The sequence below is a fragment of the Oncorhynchus masou genome, chromosome 27, assembly GCF_036934945.1.
Source record: "Oncorhynchus masou masou isolate Uvic2021 chromosome 27, UVic_Omas_1.1, whole genome shotgun sequence".
NCBI lineage: Eukaryota > Metazoa > Chordata > Actinopteri > Salmoniformes > Salmonidae > Oncorhynchus > Oncorhynchus masou.
Window position 1 is genome coordinate 7,264,773 of NC_088238.1, and position 27,500 is coordinate 7,292,272.

The 27,500-nt window shown below is 47.8% G+C and overlaps 1 protein-coding gene across 1 annotated transcript in view; it reads right to left on the reverse strand.

Moving 5' to 3' along the window:
- The window catches only part of LOC135516570 (glutamate receptor-interacting protein 1-like), an 82,012-nt gene that overhangs the window by 29,955 nt on the left and 24,557 nt on the right, over nucleotides 1–27,500 (reverse strand). Inside the window, exons 3-6 of the mRNA XM_064940921.1 lie at nucleotides 25,653–25,798; nucleotides 22,011–22,094; nucleotides 20,348–20,423; nucleotides 15,997–16,142 (exon numbers count right to left, since the gene is read on the reverse strand). Of these exons, the coding sequence (XP_064796993.1) occupies nucleotides 15,997–16,142; nucleotides 20,348–20,423; nucleotides 22,011–22,094; nucleotides 25,653–25,798 (452 nt within the window). The remainder of the gene's footprint in view (nucleotides 1–15,996; nucleotides 16,143–20,347; nucleotides 20,424–22,010; nucleotides 22,095–25,652; nucleotides 25,799–27,500) is intronic.

Genomic DNA, 27,500 nt, shown 5'->3' on the forward strand with positions numbered 1-27,500 from the left:
CTCCCCTTAGTTACCCAACAGCTGGGGTGTACCAGGCTCATATACAGCCTCCCCTTAGTTACCCAACAGCTGGGGTGTACCAGGCTCAGATACAGCCTCCCCTTAGCTACCCAACAGCTGGGGTGTACCAGGCTCAGATACAGCCTCCTCTTAGTTACCCAACAGCTGGGGTGTACCAGGCTCAGATACAGCCTCCCCTTAGTTACCCAACAGCTGGGGTGTACCAAGCTCAGATACAGCCTCCCCTTAGTTACCCAACAGCTGGGGTGTACCAGGCTCAGATACAGCCTCCCCTTAGTTACCCAACAGCTGGGGTGTACCAGGCTCAGATACGGCCTCCCCTTAGTTACCCAACAGCTGAGGTGTACCAGGCTCAGGGTGTACAGCCTCCCCTTAGTTACCCAACAGCTGGGGTGTACCAGGCTCATATACAGCCTCCCCTTAGTTACCCAACAGCTGGGGTGTACCAGGCTCAGATACAGCCTCCCCTTAGTTACCCAACAGCTGGGGTGTACCAGGCTCATAAACAGCCTCCCCTTAGTTACCCAACAGCTGGGGTGTACCAGGCTCAGATACAGCCTCCCCTTAGTTACCCAACAGCTGGGGTGTACCAGGCTCAGATACAGCCTCCTCTTAGTTACCCAACAGCTGGGGTGTACCAGGCTCAGATACGGCCTCCCCTTAGTTACCCAACAGCTGGGGTGTACCAGGCTCAGATACAGCCTCTCCTTAGTTACCCAACAGCTGGGGTGTACCAGGCTCAGATACGGCCTCCCCTTAGTTACCCAACAGCTGGGGTGTACCAGGCTCAGATACAGCCTCCCCTTAGTTACCCAACAGTCTCTACACCCCTCACCCCTCCCCTTATTCTGGTCTCTACACCCCTCTCCTTATTCTGGTCTCTACACCCCTCCCCTTATTCCGGTCTCTACACCCCTCCCCTTATTCCGGTCTCTACACCTCTCTCTCTCTACACCTCTCTCTCTCTCTCACTCCCTCTGTCTCTCTGTCTCTCTTCCACCCACTCTCTCTGTGTGTCTCTCTCTCTCTTTCTCTCTCTCTCTCTCTCTCTCTCTCTCTGTCTCTCTCTCTGTCTCTCTCCCACCCACTCTCTCTGTGTGTCTCTCTCTCTGTCTTTCTCTCTTCCTGTCTGTCTCTCTATCTGTCTCTCTCTCTCTGTCTTTCTCTCTTCCTGTCTGTCTCTCTGTCTCTCTGTCTCTCTCTCTCTCTCTCTCTGTCTCTTTCTCTGAACAGAGGTGGTGTTGATGTGCTAGCAGCTAACCTGTATTCCCCCACAGGCTTCTCTCTCTCTCCCCTCCTACACTATTATTTATCCTCCTTGTATCCTCTTCCATCCTCTCTCTCCCTCTTCCCCTCTCCCTCCCTCTCTATCTCCCTCTTCCCCTCTCCCTCTCTCGCTTCCCCTCTACCTCTCCCTCTTCCCTTCTCCCTCCCTCTCTGTCCCTCTTCACCTCTCTCTCTCTCTCTCTCCCCTCTATCCCTCCCTCTCTCTCTCTCCCTCTTCCCCATCACCATTCATCCAAGCAACAATCCCCCAGTAACAATACCTCCCCCTGTCTCCCCTACATATCTATATGCCCCTGTCTCCCCTACATATCTATATGCCCCTGTCTCCCCTACATATCTATATGTCCCTGTCTCCCCTACATATCTATATGCCCCTGTCTCCCCTACATATCTATATGCCCCTGTCTCCCCTACATATCTATATGTCCCTGTCTCCCCTACATATCTATATGCCCCTGTCTCCCCTACATATCTATATGTCCCTATCTCCCCTACATATCTATATGCCCCTGTCTCCCCTACATATCTATATGTCCCTGTCTCCCCTACATATCTATATGTCCCTGTCTCCCCTACATATCTATATGTCCCTGTCTCCCCTACATATCTATATGCCCCCTGTCTCCCCTACATATCTATATGCCCCTGTCTCCCCTACATATCTATATGTCCCTGTCTCCCCTACATATCTATATGCCCCTGTCTCCGCTACATATCTATATGTCCCTGTCTCCCCTACATATCTATATGCCCCTGTCTCCGCTACATATCTATATGTCCCTGTCTCCCCTACATATCTATATGCCCCTGTCTCCCCTACATATCTATATGTCCCTATCTCCCCTACATATCTATATGTCCCTGTCTCCCCTACATATCTATATGCCCCTGTCTCCCCTACATATCTATATGTCACTGTCTCCCCTACATATCTATATGCCCCTGTCTCCCCTACATATCTATATGCCCCTGTCTCCCCTACATATCTATATGTCCCTGTCTCCCCTACATATCTATATGCCCCTGTCTCCCCTACATATCTATATGCCCCTGTCTCCCCTACATATCTATATGTCCCTGTCTCCCCCTACATATCTATATGTCCCTGTCTCCCCTACATATCTATATGCCCCTGTCTCCCCTACATATCTATATGTCCCTATCTCCCCTACATATCTATATGCCCGTCTCCCCTACATATCTATATGTTCCTGTCTCCCCTACATATCTATATGTCCCTGTCTCCCCAACATATCTATATGCCCCTGTCTCCCCTACATATCTATATGCCCCTGTCTCCCCTACATATCTATATGTCCCTGTCTCCCCTACATATCTATATGTCCCTGTCTCCCCTACATATCTATATGCCCCTGTCTCCCCTACATATCTATATGTCCCTATCTCCCCTACATATCTATATGCCCGTCTCCCCTACATATCTATATGTCCCTGTCTCCCCTACATATCTATATGTCCCTGTCTCCCCTACATATCTATATGTCCCTGTCTCCCCTACATATCTATATGCCCCTGTCTCCCCTACATATCTATATGCCCCTGTCTCCCCTACATATCTATATGTCCCTGTCTCCCCTACATATCTATATGCCCCTGTCTCCCCTACATATCTATATGTCCCTGTCTCCCTTACATATCTATATGCCCCTGTCTCCCCTACATATCTATATGCCCCTGTCTCCCCTACATATCTATATGTCCCTGTCTCCCCTACATATCTATATGTCCCTGTCTCCCCTACATATCTATATGTCCCTGTCTCCCCTACATATCTATATGCCCCTGTCTCCCCTACATATCTATATGTCCCTGTCTCCCCTACATATCTATATGTCCCTTTCTCCCCTACATATCTATATGTCCCTGTCTCCCCTACATATCTATATGTCCCTGTCTCCCCTACATATCTATATGTCCCTGTCTCCACTACATATCTATATGTCCCTGTCTCCACTACATATCTATATGTCCCTGTCTCCCCTACATATCTATATGTCCCTGTCTCCCCTACATATCTATATGCCCCTGTCTCCCCTACATATGCCCCTGTCTCCCTTACATATCTATATGTCCCTGTCTCCACTACATATCTATATGTCCCTGTCTCCCCTACATATCTATATGCCCCTGTCTCCCCTACATATGCCCCTGTCTCCCCTACATATGCCCCTGTCTCCCCTACATATCTATATGCCCCTGTCTCCCCTACATATGCCCCTGTCTCCCCTACATATCTATATGCCCCTGTCTCCACTACATATCTATATGTCCCTGTCTCCCCTACATATCTATATGCCCCTGTCTCCCCTACATATCTATATGCCCCTGTCTCCCCTACATATCTATATGTCCCTGTCTCCGCTACATATCTATATGCCCCTGTCTCCCCTACATATCTATATGTCCCTGTCTCCGCTACATATCTATATGTCCCTGTCTCCCCTACATATCTATATGCCCCTGTCTCCCCTACATATCTATATGCCCTGTCTCCCCTACATATCTATATGTCCCTGTCTCCCCTACATATCTATATGTCCCTGTCTCCCCTACATATCTATATGCCCCTGTCTCCCCTACATATCTATATGTCCCTATCTCCCCTACATATCTATATGCCCGTCTCCCCTACATATCTATATGTCCCTGTCTCCCCTACATATCTATATGTCCCTGTCTCCCCAACATATCTATATGCCCCTGTCTCCCCTACATATCTATATGCCCCTGTCTCCCCTACATATCTATATGTCCCTGTCTCCCCTACATATCTATATGTCCCTGTCTCCCCTACATATCTATATGCCCCTGTCTCCCCTACATATCTATATGTCCCTATCTCCCCTACATATCTATATGCCCGTCTCCTACATATCTATATGTCCCTGTCTCCCCTACATATCTATATGTCCCTGTCTCCCCTACATATCTATATGTCCCTGTCTCCCCTACATATCTATATGCCCCTGTCTCCCCTACATATCTATATGTCCCTGTCTCCCCTACATATCTATATGCCCCTGTCTCCCCTACATATCTATATGTCCCTGTCTCCCCTACATATCTATATGCCCCTGTCTCCCCTACATATCTATATGCCCCTGTCTCCCCTACATATCTATATGTCCCTGTCTCCCCTACATATCTATATGTCCCTGTCTCCCCTACATATCTATATGTCCCTGTCTCCCCTACATATCTATATGCCCCTGTCTCCCCTACATATCTATATGTCCCTGTCTCCCCTACATATCTATATGTCCCTGTCTCCCCTACATATCTATATGTCCCTGTCTCCCCTACATATCTATATGTCCCTGTCTCCCCTACATATCTATATGTCCCTGTCTCCACTACATATCTATATGTCCCTGTCTCCACTACATATCTATATGTCCCTGTCTCGACTACATATCTATATGTCCCTGTCTCCCCTACATATCTATATGCCCCTGTCTCCCCTACATATGCCCCTGTCTCCCTTACATATCTATATGTCCCTGTCTCCACTACATATCTATATGTCCCTGTCTCCCCTACATATCTATATGCCCCTGTCTCCCCTACATATGCCCCTGTCTCCCCTACATATGCCCCTGTCTCCCCTACATATCTATATGCCCCTGTCTCCACTACATATCTATATGTCCCTGTCTCCCCTACATATCTATATGCCCCTGTCTCCCCTACATATCTATATGCCCCTGTCTCCCCTACATATCTATATGTCCCTGTCTCCGCTACATATCTATATGCCCCTGTCTCCCCTACATATCTATATGTCCCTGTCTCCGCTACATATCTATATGCCCCTGTCTCCCCTACATATCTATATGCCCCTGTCTCCCATACATATCTATATGTCCCTGTCTCCCCTACATATCTATATGCCCCTGTCTCCCCTACATATCTATATGCCCCTGTCTCCCCTACATATCTATATGTCCCTGTCTCCCCTACATATCTATATGTCCCTGTCTCCCCTACATATCTATATGCCCCTGTCTCCCCTACATATCTATATGTCCCTATCTCCCCTACATATCTATATGCCCCTGTCTCCCCTACATATCTATATGTCCCTGTCTCCCTACATATCTATATGTCCCTGTCTCCCCTACATATCTATATGTCCCTGTCTCCCCTACATATCTATATGCCCCTGTCTCCCTACATATCTATATGTCCCTGTCTCCCCTACATATCTATATGTCCCTATCTCCCCTACATATCTATATGCCCCTGTCTCCCCTACATATCTATATGTCCCTGTCTCCCCTACATATCTATATGCCCCTGTCTCCCCTACATATCTATATGCCCCTGTCTCCCCTACATATCTATATGCCCCTGTCTCCCCTACATATCTATATGCCCCTGTCTCCCTACATATCTATATGCCCCTGTCTCCCCTACATATCTATATGTCCCTGTCTCCCCTACATATCTATATGTCCCTGTCTCCCCCTACATATCTATATGCCCCTGTCTCCCCTACATATCTATATGCCCTGTCTCCCCTACATATCTATATGTCCCTGTCTCCCCTACATATCTATATGTCCCTGTCTCCCCTACATATCTATATGTCCCTGTCTCCCCTACATATCTATATGCCCCTGTCTCCCCTACATATCTATATGCCCCTGTCTCCCCTACATATCTATATGTCCCTGTCTCCCCTACATATCTATATGTCCCTGTCTCCCCTACATATCTATATGTCCCTGTCTCCCCTACATATCTATATGCCCCTGTCTCCCCTACATATCTATATGTCCCTGTCTCCCCTACATATCTATATGTCCCTGTCTCCCCTACATATCTATATGTCCCTGTCTCCCCTACATATCTATATGTCCCTGTCTCCCCTACATATCTATATGCCCCTGTCTCCCCTACATATCTATATGCCCCTGTCTCCCCTACATATCTATATGTCCCTGTCTCCCCTACATATCTATATGTCCCTGTCTCCCCTACATATCTATATGTCCCTGTCTCCCCTACATATCTATATGTCCCTGTCTCCCCTACATATCTATATGTCCCTGTCTCCCCTACATATCTATATGTCCCTGTCTCCCCTACATATCTATATGTCCCTGTCTCCCCTACATATCTATATGCCCCTGTCTCCCCTACATATCTATATATCTACATATCTATATGTCCCTGTCTCCCCTACATATCTATATGTCCCTGTCTCCCCTACATATCTATATGCCCCTGTCTCCCCTACATATCTATATGCCCTGTCTCCCCTACATATCTATATGCCCCTGTCTCCCCTACATATCTATATGCCCCTGTCTCCCCTACATATCTATATGTCCCTGTCTCCCCTACATATCTATATGTCCCTGTCTCCCCTACATATCTATATGCCCCTGTCTCCCCTACATATGCCCCTGTCTCCCCTACATATCTATATGCCCCTGTCTCCCCTACATATCTATATGTCCCTGTCTCCCCTACACATCTATATGTCCCTGTCTCCCCTACATATCTATATGTCCCTGTCATCCCTGTATTTCCTGCCCATATCATTTCCTCGTCTTCTCCTGACTGTTCCTGCTAAGAGTTATCTGATGAAAAATTAATGGGCTCACATTATTGATGCAGCCTGGAGATTGTTTCATTCATGGTGATAAAACACTACCTTCCATCCCTCTATCTCTCCTCTCCTCCATCCCTCTACCCCCATCTCTCTATCGCTCCTCTCCTCCATCCCTCTACCCCATCTCTCTATCGCTCCTCTCCTCCAGTCCTCTCCTCTATTCCTCTAACCCCATCTCTCTACCTCTCCTCTCCTCCATCTCTCTACTTCTGCTCTCATCCAGTCCTCTCCTCCATCTCTCTACCTCTCCTCTCCTCTATCCCTCTACCTCTCCTCTCCTCCATACCCCTACCCCCATCTCTCTACCTCTCCTCTCCTCCATCTCTCTACCTCTCCTCTCCTCCATCTATCTACCTCTCCTCTCCTCCAGTCATCTACTTCATCCCTCTACCTCTCCTCCATCCCTCTACCTCTCCTCTCCTCCAGTCATCTCCTCCATCTCTCTACCTCTCCTCTCCTCCATGCCTCTACATCTCCTCTCCTCCAGTCCATTCTTCCTTCATAACTCATTCTCTCTTTGAGACTGGCTGTGTGGGAATGATGAACACCTCAAGCCTGCCTACCAGGAGGGAGAGAGACGTACTGATGAGACTGGCTGTGTGGGAATGTTGCACGGTTTCTCATCACACACACGCAACCACCAGCATACCCTGGCCACATCATCGCGTCATTGCGCATCGCTACAGTGTCTGTCTCTCTCTCTGTGTGTGTGTGTGTGTGTGTGTGTGTGTGTGTGTGTGTGTGTGTGTGTGTGTGTGTGTGTGTGTGTGTGTGTGTGTGTGTGTGTGTGTGTGTGTGTGTGTAGTTTATGGGTGTATATTAGGGATTAATGGGCTTGCAATCTGGTGGTTCTTAATCATTCTGTTTTTATCATGCCTGGGTCACTCAGAGAGAAAACCTCACTGGTCTCCACGAGCAGACACCGTAAAGCTCTGTGTATAGGCACACACCTGTTTGTTGGGACATACCGTAAATCTCTGTGTATGGGCACACATCTGTTTGTGGGACATACCGTAAATCTCTGTGTATAGGCACACACCTGTATGTGGGACATACTGTAAAGCTCTGTGTATGGGCACACATCTGTTTGTGGGACATACCGTAAAGCTCTGTGTATAGGCACACACCTGTATGTGGGACATACTGTAAAGCTCTGTGTATAGGCACACACGTGTATTTGAACTTCATGTTAAGTCTAATCTATCATACAAACACATTTCAAAAGACAACTCCCACTTCTCCCTTGAGAATCGATTTGCTTCACCATGAAAGTGTGAGAGAGTTTTATTAATAAAATCCGTAGCTTCAACTCAAGGGGTTGTTATCTATATTCAGCCAACTGTCAACTCAAGGGGTTGTTATCTATATTCAGCCAACTGTCAACTCAAGGGGTTGTTATCTATATTCAGCCAACTGTCAACTCAAGGGGTTGTTATCTATATTCAGCCAACTGTCAACTCAAGGGGTTGTTATCTATATTCAGCCAACTGTCAACTCAAGGGGTTGTTATCTATATTCAGCCAACTGTCAACTCAAGGGGTTGTTATCTATATTCAGCCAACTGTCAACTCAAGGGGTTGTTATCTATATTCAGCCAACTGTCAACTCAAGGGGTTGTTGTCTATATTCAGCCAACTGTCAACTCAAGGGGTTGTTATCTATATTCAGCCAACTGTCAACTCAAGGGGTTGTTATCTATATTCAGCCAACTGTCAACTCAAGGGGTTGTTTTCTATATTCAGCCAACTGTCAACTCAAGGGGTTGTTATCTATATTCAGCCAACTGTCAACTCAAGGGGTTGTTATCTATATTCAGCCAACTGTCAACTCAAGGGGTTGTTATCTATATTCAGCCAACTGTCAACTCAAGGGGTTGTTATCTATATTCAGCCAACTGTCAACTCAAGGGGTTGTTTTCTATATTCAGCCAACTGTCAACTCAAGGGGTTGTTATCTATATTCAGCCAACTGTCAACTCAAGGGGTTGTTATCTATATTCAGCCAACTGTCAACTCAAGGGGTTGTTATCTATATTCAGCCAACTGTCAACTCAAGGGGTTGTTATCTATATTCAGCCAACTGTCAACTCAAGGGGTTGTTATCTATATTCAGCCAACTGTCAACTCAAGGGTTTGTTATCTATATTCAGCCAACTGTCAACTCAAGGGGTTGTTATCTATATTCAGCCAACTGTCAACTCAAGGGGTTGTTATCTATATTCAGCCAACTGTCAACTCAAGGGGTTGTTATCTATATTCAGCCAACTGTCAACTCAAGGGGTTGTTATCTATATTCAGCCAACTGTCAACTCAAGGGGTTGTTATCTATATTCAGCCAACTGTCAACTCAAGGGGTTGTTATCTATATTCAGCCAACTGTCAACTCAAGGGGTTGTTATCTATATTCAGCCAACTGTCAACTCAAGGGGTTGTTATCTATATTCAGCCAACTGTCAACTCAAGACCTTGCTTTTTCTCCAGAGGAAAGTCTCTCAGGATAAACACACACGCAAACACACACGCAAACACGCGCAAACACACGCGCAAACACACACGCAAACACACACGCAAACACGCGCAAACACACACGCAAACACACACGCAAACACACACGCAAACACACACGCAAACACACACACACATGTGGCGATACACAAACAAACACACACACATACACCCACGTAGCGATACACAAGCACACGCACACACACACACACACACACACATGGCGATACACAAAACACACACACACACACACACGTGGCGATACACACAAACAAACACAGCGAGCAGCGAGCACAGCGAGTAAGACTGTGACACGGTGACAGGAAGACATAACTATCACTTCCAGGTCAGAGCACAGGCAAAGTCACCGCCACCGGAATCTGTCGGAATCTTTAGGATTACCCAGAGGCCAGTGCGGGCCTTCTGAACGGAACCCGTGTGACGTTTGATTGTCAGAACGTTGTGGGGACGTCGGAGGCCCACACTGGGTAATAGGCCAGCTCACTCTCTCATACCCTCCTTCCTGGGTGGTTCTCTCTGACATTTAGTGGACTGATCAAAATAGACTGAAGTCCGGGGAAGGATTTAAAATGAACATCGATCAGCCTGCTATTTTCTGCCTCTTTTTAAATCCCTCTTTGTTTTGACCTTGTTACCAAGCTGTTTTTAAAGTCAGCGTTCTGTAAAGTAGAAAGAAACATCAAAGCCCAGCAGAGGACCAGCAGGTGATTCTTTTTCATTGACAGTGTTTCACATCACAGATCTTTCTCTGCATCTGAAAAGTCTTTTATGCACAAAGCTTTTAGTCAGTTCTGCTGGCTGTGTTCTGGCTGTGTTCTGCTGTGTTCTGCTGTGTTCTGGCTGTGTTCTGCTGTGTTTTGGCTGTGTTCTGGCTGTGTTCTGGCTGTGTTTTGGCTGTGTTCTGCTGTGTTCTGGCTGTGTTCTGGCTGTGTTCTGGCTGTGTTCTGCTGGGGTCTGGCTGTGTTCTGCTGTGTTCTGGCTGTGTTCTGCTGTGTTTTGGCTGTGTTCTGGCTGTGTTCTGCTGTGTTCTGGCTGTGTTCTGCTGTGTTCTGGCTGTGTTTTGGCTGTGTTCTGGCTGTGTTCTGGCTGTGTTCTGCTGTGTTCTGCTGTGTTCTGCTGTGTTCTGGCTGTGTTCTGCTGTGTTCTGGCTGTGTTCTGCTGTGTTCTGCTGTGTTCTGCTGTGTTCTGGCTGTGTTTTGGCTGTGTTCTGGCTGGGTTCTGGCTGGGTTCTGCTGTGTTCTGGCTGTATTCTGGCTGTGTTCTGGCTGTGTTCTGGCTGTGTTCTGCTGTGTTCTGGCTGTGTTCTGCTGTGTTCTGACTGTGTTCTGGCTGTGTTCGGCTGTGTTCTGGTTGTGTTCTGGCTGTGTTTTGGCTGTGTTTTGGCTGTGTTCTGGCTGTGTTCTGCTGTGTTCTGCTGTGTTATGCTGTGTTATGCTGTGTTTTGGCAGTGTTTTGGCTGTGTTCTGGCTGTGTTCTGGCTGTGTTCTGCTGTGTTATGCTGTGTTCTGGCTGTGATCTGCTGTGTTCTGCTGTGTTCTGGCTGTGTTCTGGCTGTGTTCTGGCTGTGTTCTGGCTGTGTTCTGCTGTGTTCTGGCTGTGTTCTGCTGTGTTCTGCTGTGTTCTGGCTGTGTTTTGGCTGTGTTCTGGCAGTGTTCTGGCTGTGTTCTGGCTGTGTTCTGGCTGTGTTTTGGATGTGTTCTGGCTGTGTTCTGGCTGTGTTTTGTAAGAGCTGGGATCTGGCTGTGTTCTGGCTGTGCTTTGTAAGAGCTGGGATCTGGCTGTGGTCTGGCTGTGCTTTGTAAGAGCTGTGTTCTGGCAGTGTTCTGGCAGTGTTCTGGCTGTGTTCTGGCTGTGCTTTGTAAGAGCTGGGGTCTGGCTGTGTTCTGGCTGTGTTCTGGCTGTGCTTTGTAAGAGCTGGGGTCTGGCTGTGTTCTGGCTGTGTTCTGGCTGTGCTTTGTAAGAGCTGGGGTCTGGCTGTGTTCTGGCTGAGATCTGGCAGTGTTCTGGCTGTGTTCTGGCTGCGTTTTGTTTGTGTTTTGGCTGTGCTTTGGCTGTGTTCTGGCTGTGCTTTGTAAGAGCTGGGAGGCAGGACTTCTATTGGAAGACACCTGCCTTTGACTACCTATAATGGAACCTTACTGCCTGTCTGTAACAGAGCTCTCTGACTGTCTGGAAGGGAACCTTACTGCCTGTCTGGAATGAAACCTTACTGCCTGTCTGTAACAGAGCTCTCTGACTGTCTGGAATGAAACCTTACTGCCTGTCTGTAACAGAGCTCTCTGACTGTCTGGAATGGAACCTTACTGCCTGTCTGTAACAGAGCTCTCTGACTGTCTGGAATGAAACCTTACTGCCTGTCTGTAACAGAGCTCTCTGACTGTCTGGAATGGAACCTTACTGCCTGTCTGGAATGAAACCTTACTGCCTGTCTGTAACAGAACTCTCTGACTGTCTGGAATGGAACCTTACTGCCTGTCTGGAATGAAACCTTACTGCCTGTCTGTAACAGAGATCTCTGACTGTCTGGAATGGAACCTTACTGCCTGTCTGTAACAGAGATCTCTGACTGTCTGGAATGGAACCTTACTGCCTGTCTGGAAGGGAACCTTACTGACTGTCTGTAACAGAACTCTCTGACTGTCTAGAATGGAACCTTACTGCCTGTCTAGAATGGAACCTTACTGCCTGTCTGGAAGGGAACCTTACTGCCTGTCTGTAACAGAGCTCTCTGACTGTCTAGAATGGAACCTTACTGCCTGTCTAGAATGGAACCTTACTGCCTGTCTAGAATGGAACCTTACTGCCTGTCTAGAATGGAACCTTACTGCCTGTCTGTAACAGAGCTCTCTGACTGTCTAGAATGGAACCTTACTGCCTGTCTGTAACAGAGCTCTCTGACTGTCTGGAAGGGAACCTTACTGCCTGTCTGTAACAGAGCTCTCTGACTGTCTAGAATGGAACCTTACTGCCTGTCTGTAACAGAGCTCTCTGACTGTCTAGAATGGAACCTTACTGCCTGTCTGTAACAGAGCTCTCTGACTGTCTAGAATGGAACCTTACTGCCTGTCTGTAAAAGATCTCTCTGACTGTCTGGAATGGAACCTTACTGCCTGTCTTTAACAGAGCTCTCTGACTGTCTGGAAGGGAACATTACTGCCTGTCTGGAAGGGAACCTTACTGCCTGTCTGTAACAGAGCTCTCTGACTGTCTGGAATGAAACCTTACTGCCTGTCTGTAACAGAGCTCTCTGACTGTCTGGAAGGGAACCTTACTGCCTGTCTGTAACAGAACGCTCTGACTGTCTGGAAGGGAACATTACTGCCTGTCTGTAACAGAGCTCTCTGACTGTCTGGAAGGGAACCTTACTGCCTGTCTGGATTGGAACCTTACTGCCTGTCTGTAACAGAGCTCTCTGACTGTCTGGAAGGGAACCTTACTGCCTGTCTGTAACAGAACACTCTGACTGTCTGGAAGGGAACATTACTGCCTGTCTGTAACAGAGCTCTCTGCCTGTCTGGATTGGAACCTTACTGCCTGTCTGTAACAGAGCTCTCTGACTGTCTGGAAGGGAACATTACTGCCTGTCTGTAAAAGAGCTCTCTTGACTGTCGGTAATGGAACCTTACTGCCTGTCTGGAATGGAACCTTACTGCCTGTCTGGAATGGAACCTTACGGCCTGTCTGGAATGAAACCTTACTGCCTGTCTGGAATGGAACCTTACTGCCTGTCTGGAATGGAACCTTACTGCCTGTCTGGAATGGAACCTTACTGCCTGTCTGGAATGGAACCTTACGGCCTGTCTGGAATGGAACCTTACTGCCTGTCTGGAATGGAACCTTACTGCCTGTCTGCAGCGACTGTAGCAGAACCCATCCAGAGCTGAAGGCACAGAGAGAGGATGGAGACATTTCCACCTATCCAATCCTGTCACATCTACAGGACCGGCTGAGGGTTGGAACTCAGCGAGAGAAAGGGGGAGAGTGGGGCAGCAGGGAGACAACGGGGAACAGCTGGAGAGATGAAGGCCAGGGTCTGTGGAAATGTCTCCGCGATGGAGGGATGGGGGGCTGAACTAAGAACGGTCTGTCCTCCGGTCCTGGACTGGGTCTGTCCTCCGGTCCTGGACTGGGTCTGTCCTCCGGTCCTGGACTGGGTCTGTCCTCCGGTCCTGGACTGGGTCTGTCCTCCGGTCCTGGACTGGGTCTGTCCTCCGGTCCTGGACTGGGTCTGTCCTCCGGTCCTGGACACGGTCTGTCCTCCGGTCCTGGACTGGGTCTGTCCTCCGGTCCTGGACTGGGTCTGTCCTCCGGTCCTGGACTGGGTCTGTCCTCCGGTCCTGGACACGGTCTGTCCTCCGGTCCTGGACACGGTCTGTCCTCCGGTCCTGGACAGGGTCTGTCCTCCGGTCCTGGACTGGGTCTGTCCTCCGGTCCTGGACTGGGTCTGTCCTCCGGTCCTGGACTGGGTCTGTCCTCCGGTCCTGGACAGGGTCTGTCCTCCGGTCCTGGACAGGGTCTGTCCTCCGGTCCTGGACAGGGTCTGTCCTCCGGTCCTGGACTGGGTCTGTCCTCCGGTCCTGGACAGGGTCTGTCCTCCGGTCCTGGACAGGGTCTGTCCTCCGGTCCTGGACAGGGTCTGTCCTCCGGTCCTGGACTGGGTCGGTCCTCCGGTCCTGGACAGGGTCTGTCCTCCGGTCCTGGACAGGGTCTGTCCTCCGGTCCTGGACTGGGTCTGTCCTCCGGTCCTGGACTGGGTCTGTCCTCCGGTCCTGGACAGGGTCTGTCCTCCGGTCCTGGACTGTCACAGGCTACATCTCTCAGAGTCTCTGTCTGCTTCAACATGACAACTGATGGGAATGATGTTAAGAGACTCTGGGAGATCAAGTCTGTCTTTAGACCTTCCCCTGGCAGTGTCCACCAACACCCCCTGGCAGTGTCCTGACAACACCATATAAATGTCCACCAACACCCCCTGGCAGTGTCCACCAACACCCCCTGGCAGTGTCGGGAGAACACCATATAAATGTCCACCAACACCCCCTGGCAGTGTCGGGAGAACACCATATAAATGTCCACCAACACCCCCTGGCAGTGTCCACCAACACCCCCTGGCAGTGCCCTGACAACACCATATAAATGTCCACCAACACCCCCTGGCAGTGTCGGGAGAACACCATATAAATGTCCACCAACACCCCCTGGCAGTGTCGGGAGAACACCATATAAATGTCCACCAACACCCCCTGACAGTGCCCTGACCACACCATATAAATGTCCACCAACACCCCCTGGCAGTGTCGGGAGAACACCATATAAATGTCCACCAACACCCCCTGGCAGTGTCCTGACAATGTCCACCAACACCCCCTGGGAGTGTCGGGAGAACACCATATAAATGTCTACCAACACCCCCTGGCAGTGTCGGGAGAACACCATATAAATGTCCACCAACACCCCCTGGCAGTGTCCTGACCACACCATATAAATGTCCACCAACACCCCCTGGCAGTGTCCTGAGAACACCATATAAATGTCCACCAACACCCCCTGGCAGTGTCCACCAACACCCCCTGGCAGTGTCCTGAGAACACCATATAAATGTCCACCAACACCCCCTGACAGTGTCGGGCGAACACCATATAAATGTCCACCAACACCCCCTGGCAGTGTCCTGAGAACACCATATAAATGTCCACCAACACCCCCTGACAGTGTCGGGCGAACACCATATAAATGTCCACCAACACCCCCTGGCAGTGTCGGGAGAACACCATATAAATGTCCACCAACACCCCCTGGCAGTGTCGGGAGAACACCATATAAATGTCCACCAACAACTCCTGGCAGTGTCCACCAACACCCCCTGGCAGTGTCGGGACAACACCATATAAATGTCCACCAACACCCCCTGGCAGTGTCGGGAGAACACCATATAAATGTCCACCAACACCCCATGGCAGTGTCCTGAGAACACCATATAAATGTCCACCAACACCCCTGACAGTGTCGGGCGAACACCATATAAATGTCCACCAACACCCCTGGCAGTGTCGGGAGAACACCATATAAATGTCTACCAACACCCCTGGCAGTGTCGGGACAACACCATATAAATGTCTACCAACACCCCTGGCAGTGTCGGGACAACACCATATAAATGTCCACCAACACCCCCTGGCAGTGTCGGGAGAACACCATATAAATGTCCACCAACACCCCCTGGCAGTGTCGGGAGAACACCATATAAATGTCCACCAACACCCCCTGGCAGTGTCGGGAGAACACCATATAAATGTCTACCAACACCCCCTGGCAGTGTCGGGAGAACACCATATAAATGTCTACCAACACCCCCTGGCAGTGTCGGGAGAACACCATATAAATGTCTACCAACACCCCCTGGCAGTGTCGGGAGAACACCATATAAATGTATATGCATTTAGAAGATAAGCTTCTTGAGGACACACACACACACACACACACACACACACACACACACACACACACACTCCCATGACGTACCCATGATGGAGACGTCGTACTCGATGAGCAGCGTCGCCTCCTGTCCACACTGTTTGAGGATGGACATGGCCTCTGCATGGGACGTCCCATGAAGACGGATCCCATCGATACTCAGGAGCCTGTCCCCTGGCTTCACCGTACCCTCCCTGAGGAGAGAGGAGAGGAAGGGAGGGAGGGGGAGGAGAGGGGGGGAAGGAGGAGAGAGAGGGGGAAGAGAGAGGGGGGAGAGAGGGAGGGATGGGACAGAGGGGGAGGAGAGGGGGAGGGAAGGAGGGAGAGAGAGGGAGGGAGAGAGAGGGAGGGAGAGAGGAGAGGAAGGAAGGAAGGGGGAGGGAGGGGAGAGGGGGATGGAAGGAGGAGAGAGGGAGAGAGAGGCAGGGGACAGATGAAAGGAGGGAGAGGAGAGGGGGAGGGAAGGAGAGAGAGAAAGAGAGAGAGGGGGGAGGGAGGGGAGAGGGGGATGGAAGGAGGGAGAGAGGGGAGGGAGAGAGGGGAGAGAGAGGCAGGGGACAGATGAAAGGAGGGAGAGGGAGAGGGGGAGGGAAGGAGAGAGAGAAAGAGAGAGAGGGGAGGGAGGGGAGAGGGGGATGGAAGGAGGGAGAGAGGGAGAGACAGGCAGGGGACAGATAGAGGGAGGGAGAGGGGGAGGAAGGAAGGAGGGAGGTAGGGAGGGAGGGGGAGGGAGGGGGAGGGAAGGGGGGGGGAGGGAGGTAGGGAGAGAGGAGAGGGGGAGGGAAGGAGGGAGAGGGGGAGGGGGAAGAGAAGGGAGGGAGGGAGGAGAGGGGGAGGGAAGGAGGGAGAGGGGGAAGAGAAGGGAGGGAGGGAAGGAGAGAGATAAAGAGAGAGAGGGAGGTAGGTAGGGAAAGAAAGAGCGAGGGAGGGATAGAGAAGATGTCAGTCAGTGAGCTGTGAACAGAAAATATAAATTGCTATATTTGGTTTCCACAGGTGAGCTAACCGCTAACAGCTAACCGTCCAGCATGATGTGACACTGGAAATGAATCTCCACGCTGTCTCTGCCTTTGATCAGATTTTATCAGAAACAACCTGTAATAACCGCTAGAATGGAATCCTCCTCAGTGGAAGTGTGAACACTGAAGCTCCATCCTGATTATCCACACTTCTCCTGGTGGAGTTAACATGGTGGAAACTCACTCCAGACGATGCTAACACCAAGGCAACGCTTTTAAATGCTGGATGGGGAGTGTGCTGCTGGGTCCTTCAACATGGTCCATTAATAGACTGTTTATAGGGAGGGAGACGGAGAGAGAGAGAGAGAGAGAGAGAGAGAGACAGAGACGGAGAGAGAGAGAGAGAGAGAGAGAGAGAGACAGAGAGAGAGAGAGAGAGACAGACAGACAGAGAGAGACAGAGACAGAGAGAGAGATAGACAGAGAGAGAGAGAGATCAGAGAGAGAGAGAGAGAGAGGGAGACGGAGAGAGAGAGAGACAGAGCAAGAGAGAGAGAGAGAGGGAGAAAGAGAGAGAGAGAGAGGGAGACGGAGAGAGAGAGACGGATATATAGAGAGAGAGACAGAGAGAGAGAGAGATAGAGAGAGAGAGAGAGAGAGAGAGACACAGAGAGAGAGAGAGAGAGAGAGAGAGAGGGAGACATTGCGTGAACAAGAGGGAAAGGGAGAGACAGACAGATATAGAGAGACAGACAGATATAGGGAGACAGACAGATATATAGAGACAGACATATATAGAGAGACAGGGAGGAGAGGAAGAGACAGACATATATAGAGACAGACAGATATAGAGAGACAGAGAGATATAGAGAGACATACATATATAGAGACAGACAGATATAGAGAGACAGACAGATATAGAGAGACAGGGAGGAGAGGAAGAGACAGACATATATAGAGAGACAGACAGCTATAGAGAGACAGACAGATATAGAGAGACAGACAGACAGATATAGAGAGACAGACAGACAGATATAGAGAGACAGACAGACAGATATAGAGAGACAGACATAAAGAGAGACAGACATATATAGAGAGACAGACAGACATAGAGAGACAGGGAGGATAGGAAGAGACAGACAGATATAGAGAGACAGACAGATATAAAGAGAGACAGACAGATAGAGAGAGACAGACCTATATAGAGAGACAGACATATATAGAGAGACAGGGAGGAGAGGAAGAGACAGACAGATAGATAGAGACAGACAGATATAGAAAGACAGACGGATATAGAGAGACAGACAGATATAGAGAGACAGACAGATATAAAGAGAGACAGACAGATAGAGACAGACAGATAGAGAGAGACAGACAGATAGAGAGAGACAGACTGATATAGAGAGACAGACAGATAGAGAGAGACAGACAGATATAGAGAGACAGACAGATATAGAAAGACAGACAGATATAGAGAGACAGACAGATATAAAGAGAGACAGACAGATAGAGAGAGACAGACAGATATAGAGAGACAGGGAGGAGAGGAAGAGACAGACAGATATAGAGAGACAGACAGCTATAGAGAGACAGACAGATATAGAGAGACAGACAGATATAGAGAGACAGACAGATATAGAGAGACAGACAGACAGATATAGAGAGACAGACAGATAAAGAGAGACAGACATATAAAGAGAGACAGACATATATAGAGAGACAGACAGACATAGAGAGACAGGGAGGAGAGGAAGAGACAGACAGATATAGAGAGACAGACAGATAGAGAGAGACAGACAGATAGAGAGAGACAGACAGATATAGAGAGACAGACAGATAGAGAGAGACAGACAGATATAGAGAGACAGACAGATATAGAGAGACAGACAGATATAGAGAGACAGACAGATATAGAGAGACAGGGAGGAGAGGAAGAGACAGACAACAGTGGCTGGTTGGTTTCCATCCTGGTCCCTGAGGCTACAGTATGGCCACGCCTGAGGGCCTATTGGTTCCCCTGCACTTAAACACTTCATTTGGATCATTACGTCTTAATAGCAAGGACTCCTCTCTTCTCCTCTCCTCTCCCAGCTTTTCTCTCCTCTCCTCTCCTCTCCCAGCTCTCCTCTCCTCTCCTCTCCCAGCTCTTCTCTCCTCTCCTCTCCCAGCTCTTCTCTCTTCTCCTCTCCTCTCCCAGCTCTTCTCTCTTCTCCTCTCCTCTCCCAGCTCTTCTCTCTTCTCCTCTCCTCCTCTCCCTCTCCCAGCTCTTCTCTCCTCTCCCAGCTCTCCTCTCCTCTCCTCTCCTAGCTCTTCTCTTCTCTTCTCTTCTCTCCTCTCCTCTCCCAGCTCTCCTCTCCTCTCCTCTCCTCTCCCAGCTCTTCTCTCTTCTCCTCTCCTCTCCCAGCTCTTCTCTCTTCTCCTCTCCTCTCCCAGCTCTTCTCTCTTCTCCTCTCCTCCTCTCCTCTCCCAGCTCTTCTCTCCTCTCCCAGCTCTCCTCTCCTCTCCTCTCTCCTCTCCTAGCTCTTCTCTTCTCTTCTCTTCTCTCCTCTCCTCTCCTCTCCTCTCCCAGCTCTCCTCTCCTCTCCTCTCCCAGCTCTTCTCTCCTCTCCTCTCCCAGCTCTTCTCTCCTCTCCTCTCCCAGCTCTTCTCTCCTATCCTCCTCTCCTCTCCTATCCTCCTCTCCTCTCCTCCTCTCCTCTCCTCTCCTATTTTCCTCTTCTCTTCCTCTCCTCTCCTCTCCTCTCCCAGCTCTTCTCTGTCTTACAATGAGGGCAAAAAACAACATTTGAGAGGGTATGCAGCTGGAGGTTGAATGTTTGAAGGGGTACGGGACAATAACACGTTTTGGGACCACTGCTCTACAGCTCACCTCGAACTCTGCTGATGTTTCAAACAAGGTCAAGGTAATGTCACAATGAATGGATACAAGTCAGATCTTTGAACTATCTGTGATCTGCTACTCATGTCTAGACTCTGATACACAAGAACTATCTGTAATCTGCTACTCATGTATAGACTCTGATACACCAGAACTATCTGTGATCTGCTACTCATGTCTAGAATCTGATACACCAGAACTATCTGTGATCTACTACTCCTGTCTAGAATCTGATACACCATAACTATCTGTGATCTTCTACTCATGTCTCGACTCTGATACACCAGAACTATCTGTAATCTGCTACTCATGTCTAGACTCTGATAGACCAGAACTATCTGTGATCTGCTACTCATGTCTAGAATCTGATACACCAGAACTATCTGTGATCTACTACTCCTGTCTAGAATCTGATACACCATAACTATCTGTGATCTGCTACTCATGTCTAGAATCTGATACACCAGAACTATCTGGGATCTGCTACCCATGTTTAGAATCTGATACACCAGAACTATCTGTGATCTGCTACTCATGTCTCGTCAGTGATACAACATCTCACCTGTCAGCAGGTCCACCTGGCCTGATGGTCGTTATGACAACGGGACGGGATTTGTTCCTGTCCTCGTGGGCTCCTCCTAAACAAACCAACAGACAGTTATCACACAAACAGGTGGGTACGGTAACCAAGGATACATATAATTGATTTGTGCTATAAGAGATCACTGAAGAACCAAGGTAATACTGTAGTACCTGATCACAACGGAAAACAGTTTAAATAAAACTTCTACACAGGAAACACAGTAGCAGTACATTGGCTTTCACTGCAGGAAGGACTTATTGATTTAGAAACAGAAAGGGCAATTGAATAAAGACATTTTAGCCTAGTCAGTAATTTCAAAGCAGAACATGAACCCACAGTTTGAACACGACATCATCCATTCACGTTCCTCTCTCTCAGAGGAGATTAAACATCATCCATTCACATTCCTCTCTCTCCGAGGAGATAAAGATTAAACATCATCCATTCACGTTCCTCTCTCCCCGAGGAGATAAAGATTAAACATCATCCATTCACGTTTCTCTCTCTCCGAGGAGATAAAGATTAAACATCATCCATTCACGTTCCTCTCTCTCCGAGGAGATTAAACATCATCCATTCACGTTCCTCTCTCTCCGAGGAGATTAAACATCATCCATTCACGTTCCTCTCTCTCCGAGGAGATAAAGATTAAACATCATCCATTCACGTTCCTCTCTCTCAGAGGAGATTAAACATCATCCATTCACGTTCCTCTCTCTCCGAGGAGATTAAACATCATCCATTCACGTTCCCCTCTCCGATGAGATAAAGATTAAACATCATCCATTCACGTTCCTCTCTCCGAGGAGATAAAGATTAAACATCATCCATTCACATTCCTCTCTCAGAGGAGTTAAAGATTAAACATCATCCATTCACGTTCCTCTCTCTCCGAGGAGATAAAGAATAAACATCATCCATTCACGTTCCTCTCTCAGAGGAGATAAAGATTAAACATCATCCATTCACATTCCTCTCTCTCCGAGGAGATAAAGATTAAACATCATCCATTCACGTTCCTCTCTCTCCGAGGAGATAAAGATTAAACATCATCCATTCACATTCCTCTCTCCGAGGAGATAAAGATTAAACATCATCCTTCTCTGAGATAAAGATTATACACGACAACAAAAACACACTTGTTGAATTGATGACGGAGAGTAATGAGCTGTGGCAACATCTCTGTAGCGTCGACCTTCAAGTTCACTTCCCTCTCTTCAAAGACCGAGGATAACTCAACCAAGGGAGCATCACAAATGGAACCCTATTCCCTACATAGTGCACTACTTTTGACCAGAGCCCTATGGACCCTAAAATTAGCAGTGTAGGGAATAGGGTGCTATTTAGGTCGCATTTCTAAAAGTTTGTTCCTATTTGTTTTAATGAAGCTTCATTCCAACCGGGTAAATAGAGTCAACTAGACGGCCATATTCTGTAGTCATATTCAGATCACTTTAACTTTCCCTCGTACCCCAGTCAAACGGCTTCACACACACACACACACACACACACACACACACACACACACACACACACACACACACACACACACACACACACACACACACACACACACACACACACACACACACACACACACACACACACACACACACACACACACACACACACACACACGTACCTCGGATGACAAAGCCGAACGTATTGCCTTCTTTGTGCAGAGTCACCTCAACGCTTTTGAACATCAGCCCAGAGCCCTGAACAGCTGAGGAGAGAAGAGAAAACACTATATGAACACATCACTACCTCCACAGTTAAAGCATTACACAGTCTGGGAGAGGAGACATCATTACACAGTCTAGGAGAGGAGACATGATTACACAGCCTGGGAGAGGAGACATCATTACACAGTCTAGGAGAGGAGACATCATTACACAGCCTGGGAGAGGAGACATCATTACACAGTCTAGGAGAGGAGGCATCATTACACAGTCTGGGAGAGGAGACATCATTACACAGTCTGGGAGAGGAGACATCATTACACAGTCTGGGAGAGGAGACATCATTACACAGTCTGTCAGGGAGAGGAGACATCATTACACAGTCTGGGAGAGGAGACATCATTACACAGTCTAGGAGAGGAGACATCATTACACAGTCTAGGAGAGGAGACATCATTACACAGTCTGGGAGAGGAGACATCATTACACAGTCTAGGAGAGGAGACATCATTACACAGTCTAGGAGAGGAGACATCATTACACAGTCTGGGAGAGGAGACATCATTACACAGTCTGGGAGAGGAGACATCATTACACAGTCTGGGAGAGGAGACATCATTACACAGTCTGGGAGAGGAGACATCATTACACAGTCTGGGAGAGGAGACATCATTACACAGTCTAGGAGAGGAGACATCATTACAGTCTGTCAGGGAGAGGAGACATCATTACACAGCATGGGAGAGGAGACATCATTACACAGTCTGGGAGAGGAGACATCATTACACAGCCTGGGAGAGGAGACATCATTACAGTCTAGGAGAGGAGACATCATTACACAGTCTGGGAGAGGAGACATCATTACACAGCCTGGGAGAGGAGACATCATTACAGTCTAGGAGAGGAGACATCATTACACAGCCTGGGAGAGGAGACATCATTACAGTCTAGGAGAGGAGACATCATTACACAGCCTGGGAGAGGAGACATCATTACACAGCCTGGGAGAGGAGACATCATTACAGTCTAGGAGAGGAGACATCATTACAGTCTGGGAGAGGAGACATCATTACACAGTCTGGGAGAGGAGACATCATTACACAGTCTGCCTGGGAGAGGAGACATCATTACACAGTCTGGGAGAGGAGACATCATTACACAGTCTGGGAGAGGAGACATCATTACACAGTCTAGGAGAGGAGACATCATTACACAGTCTAGGAGAGGAGACATCATTACACAGTCTGGGAGAGGAGACATCATTACACAGCCTGTCTGGGAGAGGATACATCATTACACAGTCTAGGAGAGGAGACATCATTACACAGTCTGTCTGAATGTAAAGCTCTGCATCAGACCAGGGAGAGGAGACATCATTACACAGTCTGGGAGAGGAGACATCATTACACAGTCTGGGAGAGGAGACATCATTACACAGTCTAGGAGAGGAGACATCATTACACAGTCTAGGAGAGGAGACATCATTACACAGTCTGGGAGAGGAGACATCATTACACAGTCTGGGAGAGGAGACATCATTACACAGTCTGGGAGAGGAGACATCATTACACAGTCTGGGAGAGGAGACATCATTACACAGTCTAGGAGAGGAGACATCATTACACAGTCTAGGAGAGGAGACATCATTACACAGTCTGGGAGAGGAGACATCATTACACAGTCTGGGAGAGGAGACATCATTACACAGTCTAGGAGAGGAGACATCATTACACAGTCTAGGAGAGGAGACATCATTACACAGTCTAGGAGAGGAGACATCATTACACAGTCTAGGAGAGGAGACATCATTACACAGTCTGGGAGAGGAGACATCATTACACAGCCTGTCTGGGAGAGGATACATCATTACACAGTCTGGGAGAGGATACATCATTACACAGTCTAGGAGAGGAGACATCATTACACAGTCTGTCTGAATGTAAAGCTCTGCATCAGACCAGGGAGAGGAGACATCATTACACAGTCTGGGAGAGGAGACATCATTACACAGTCAGGGAGAGGAGACATCATTACACAGTCTGGGAGAGGAGACATCATTACACAGTCTAGGAGAGGAGACATCATTACACAGTCTAGGAGAGGAGACATCATTACACAGTCTGGGAGAGGAGACATCATTACACAGCCTGTCTGGGAGAGGATACATCATTACACAGTCTAGGAGAGGAGACATCATTACACAGTCTGTCTGAATGTAAAGCTCTGCATCAGACCAGGGAGAGGAGACATCATTACACAGTCAGGGAGAGGAGACATCATTACACAGTCTAGGAGAGGAGACATCATTACACAGTCTGGGTGAATGTAAAGCTCTGCATCAGACCAGGGAGAGGAGACATCATTACACAGTCTGTCTGAATGTAAAGCTCTGCATCAGACCAGGGAGAGGAGACATCATTACACAGTCTGTCTGAATGTAAAGCTCTGCATCAGACCAGGGAGAGGAGACATCATTACACAGTCTGGGAGAGGAGACATCATTACACAGTCAGGGAGAGGAGACATCATTACACAGTCTAGGAGAGGAGACATCATTACACAGTCTGGGTGAATGTAAAGCTTTGCATCAGTCAGGGAGAGGAGACATCATTACACAGTCTGGGTGAATGTAAAGCTCTGCATCAGTCAGGGAGAGGAGACATCATTACACAGCCTGTCTGAATGTAAAGCTCTGCATGAGACCAGGGAGAGGAGACATGAAAGGAAAAGCCATCGAGGTGAGATGTGTTTGGTAAAGGTGGCTTTGAACTCCGTGTAAAACAGCTCTGGAAAGGTACAAAGGAATTGTGGAGACTCAGGACTCAGATGGAAGATCCAGTTTCCTCCAGCTTGACTCTATACTCATCCAATTATACTGATTAGTATCTATCTATTGAACCAATCAGATCAACAGATAAACACTACTAATGTATCTATTGAACCAATCAGATCAACAGGACTAATGTATCTATTGAACCAATCAGATCAACAGGTGAATGTGTCTATTGAACCAATCAGATCAAAATAACTAATGTATCTATTGAACCAATCAGATCAACATATAAACACTACTAATGTGTCTATTGAACCAATCAGATCAACATAATGTATATATTGAACCAATCAGATCATCATAATATATCTATTGAACCAATCAGATCAACAGGACTAATGTATCTATTGAACCAATCAGATCAACAGGACTAATGTATCTATTGAACCAATCAGATCAACAGGACTAATGTATCTATTGAACCAATCAGATCAACAGATAAACACTACTAATGTATCTATTGAACCAATCAGATCAACATAATGTATATATTGAACCAATCAGATCAACATAATGTATCTATTGAACCAATCAGATCAACATAATGTATATATTGAACCAATCAGATCATCATAATGTATATATTGAACCAATCAGATCAACATAATGTATCTATTGAACCAATCAGATCAACAGGACTAATGTGTCTATTGAACCAATCAGATCATCATAATGTATCTATTGAACCAATCAGATCAACATAATGTATCACTGACTATGAAGGCCTGTATCATTTATAACAACGTGGTCCTAAAACAGTAGAACTCACAGACGGGTGGCAGCTCGTATTCCACCTCTAGAACCACACGTTCTCCGACGTTCTTCAGCAGGCTAATGATCTCGTCGTGACGGAACTTGGTCAGGTTGATCCCGTTTACAGACTTGATGTAGTCGCCCACGTTGAGCTGGTCACTCCTACACAGAGAGAGATGGATAGTGTGATAGAGGAGGGGAGGAAGACAGAGAGAGGGGATGGGATTGAGACAACCAGAACAGAAGTAGAGAGAAACACAGAAAGAGAAATATATGAAGACGAGGAGATGGGAGAAACAACAGAAAGAGAAATATATGAAGACGAGGAGATGAGAGAAACAACAGAAAGAGAAATATATGAAGACGAGGAGATGGGAGAAACAACAGAAAGAGAAATATATGAAGACGAGGAGATGGGAGAAACAACAGAAAGAGAAATATATGAAGACGAGGAGATGAGAGAAACACAGAGAGAGAAGATGTGGAGACGAGGAGATGAGAGAAACACATAGAGAGAAAGATATGGAGACGAGGATATGAGAAACACAGAGAGAGAAAGATATGGAGACGAGGAGATGAGAGAAACACAGAGAGAGAAAGATATGGAGACGAGGAGATGGGAGAAACACAGAGAGAGAAAGATATGGAGACGAGGAGATGAGAGAAACACAGAGAGAGAAAGATATGGAGACGAGGAGATGAGAGAAACACAGAGAGAGAAAGATATGGAGACGAGGAGATGAGAGAAACACAGAGAGAGAAAGATATGGAGACGAGGAGATGAGAGAAACACAGAGAGAAAGATATGGAGACGAGGAGATGAGAGAAACACAGAGAGAGAAAGATATGGAGACGAGGAGATGAGAGAAACACAGAGAAAGATATGGAGACGAGGAGATGAGAGAAACACAGAGAGAGAGATATGGAGACGAGGAGATGAGAGAAACACAGAGAGAGAAAGATATGGAGACGAGGAGATGAGAGAAACACAGAGAGAGAAAGATATGGAGACGAGGAGATGAGAGAAACACAGAGAGAGAGAGAGTGTGTGACAGAAGCACCAGATCATCAGCAAACAGTAGACATTTGACTTCAGATTCTAGTAGGGTGAGGCCGGGTGCTGCAGACTGTTCTAGTGCCCGCGCCAATTCGTTGATATATATGTTGAAGAGGGTGGGGCTTAAGCTGCATCCCTGTCTAACCCCACGACCCTGTGTGAAGAAATGTGCGTGTTTTTTGCCCATTTTAACGGCACACGTTGTTTGTGTAAATAAATGTTTAAAATGTTGTATGTTTTTCTACCAACACGACTTTCCATCAATTTTTAAAAATGACAGGCCAAATGGTGCTCTGTCTCTCTCTCTGTCTCTTTGTCTCTCTCTGTCTCTCTCTCTCTCTCTCTCTCTCTCTCTGTCTCTCTCTCTCTCTCTCCCTCTCTCTCTCTCTCTGGTAAAATAGGTTACTCTCTCTCTCTCTCTGTGGTAAAATAGGTTACTCTCTCTCTCTCTCTCTCTCTCTCTGGTAAAATAGGTTACTCTCTCTCTCTCTCTGGTAAAATATGTTACTCTCTCTCTCTCTCTCTCTCTCTCTGTGGTAAAATAGGTTACTCTCTCTCTCTCTCTCTCTCTCTCTCTCTCTCTCTCTCTCTCTGTGGTAAAATAGGTTACTGTCTCTCTCTCTAGTGGAATATGTGATCTCTCAAATTACAGGCCAAGAGAGTAAACATATTGTCCTCCCTCTCCCTCCCTTCCATCCCTACATCCCCCCCCCCTCTCTATCTCTCTCTCTCTCCCTTCCATCCCTACACCCCCCCTCTCTCTCTCCCTCCCTCTCTTCAATCCCTACATCCCTATCTCTCTCTCTC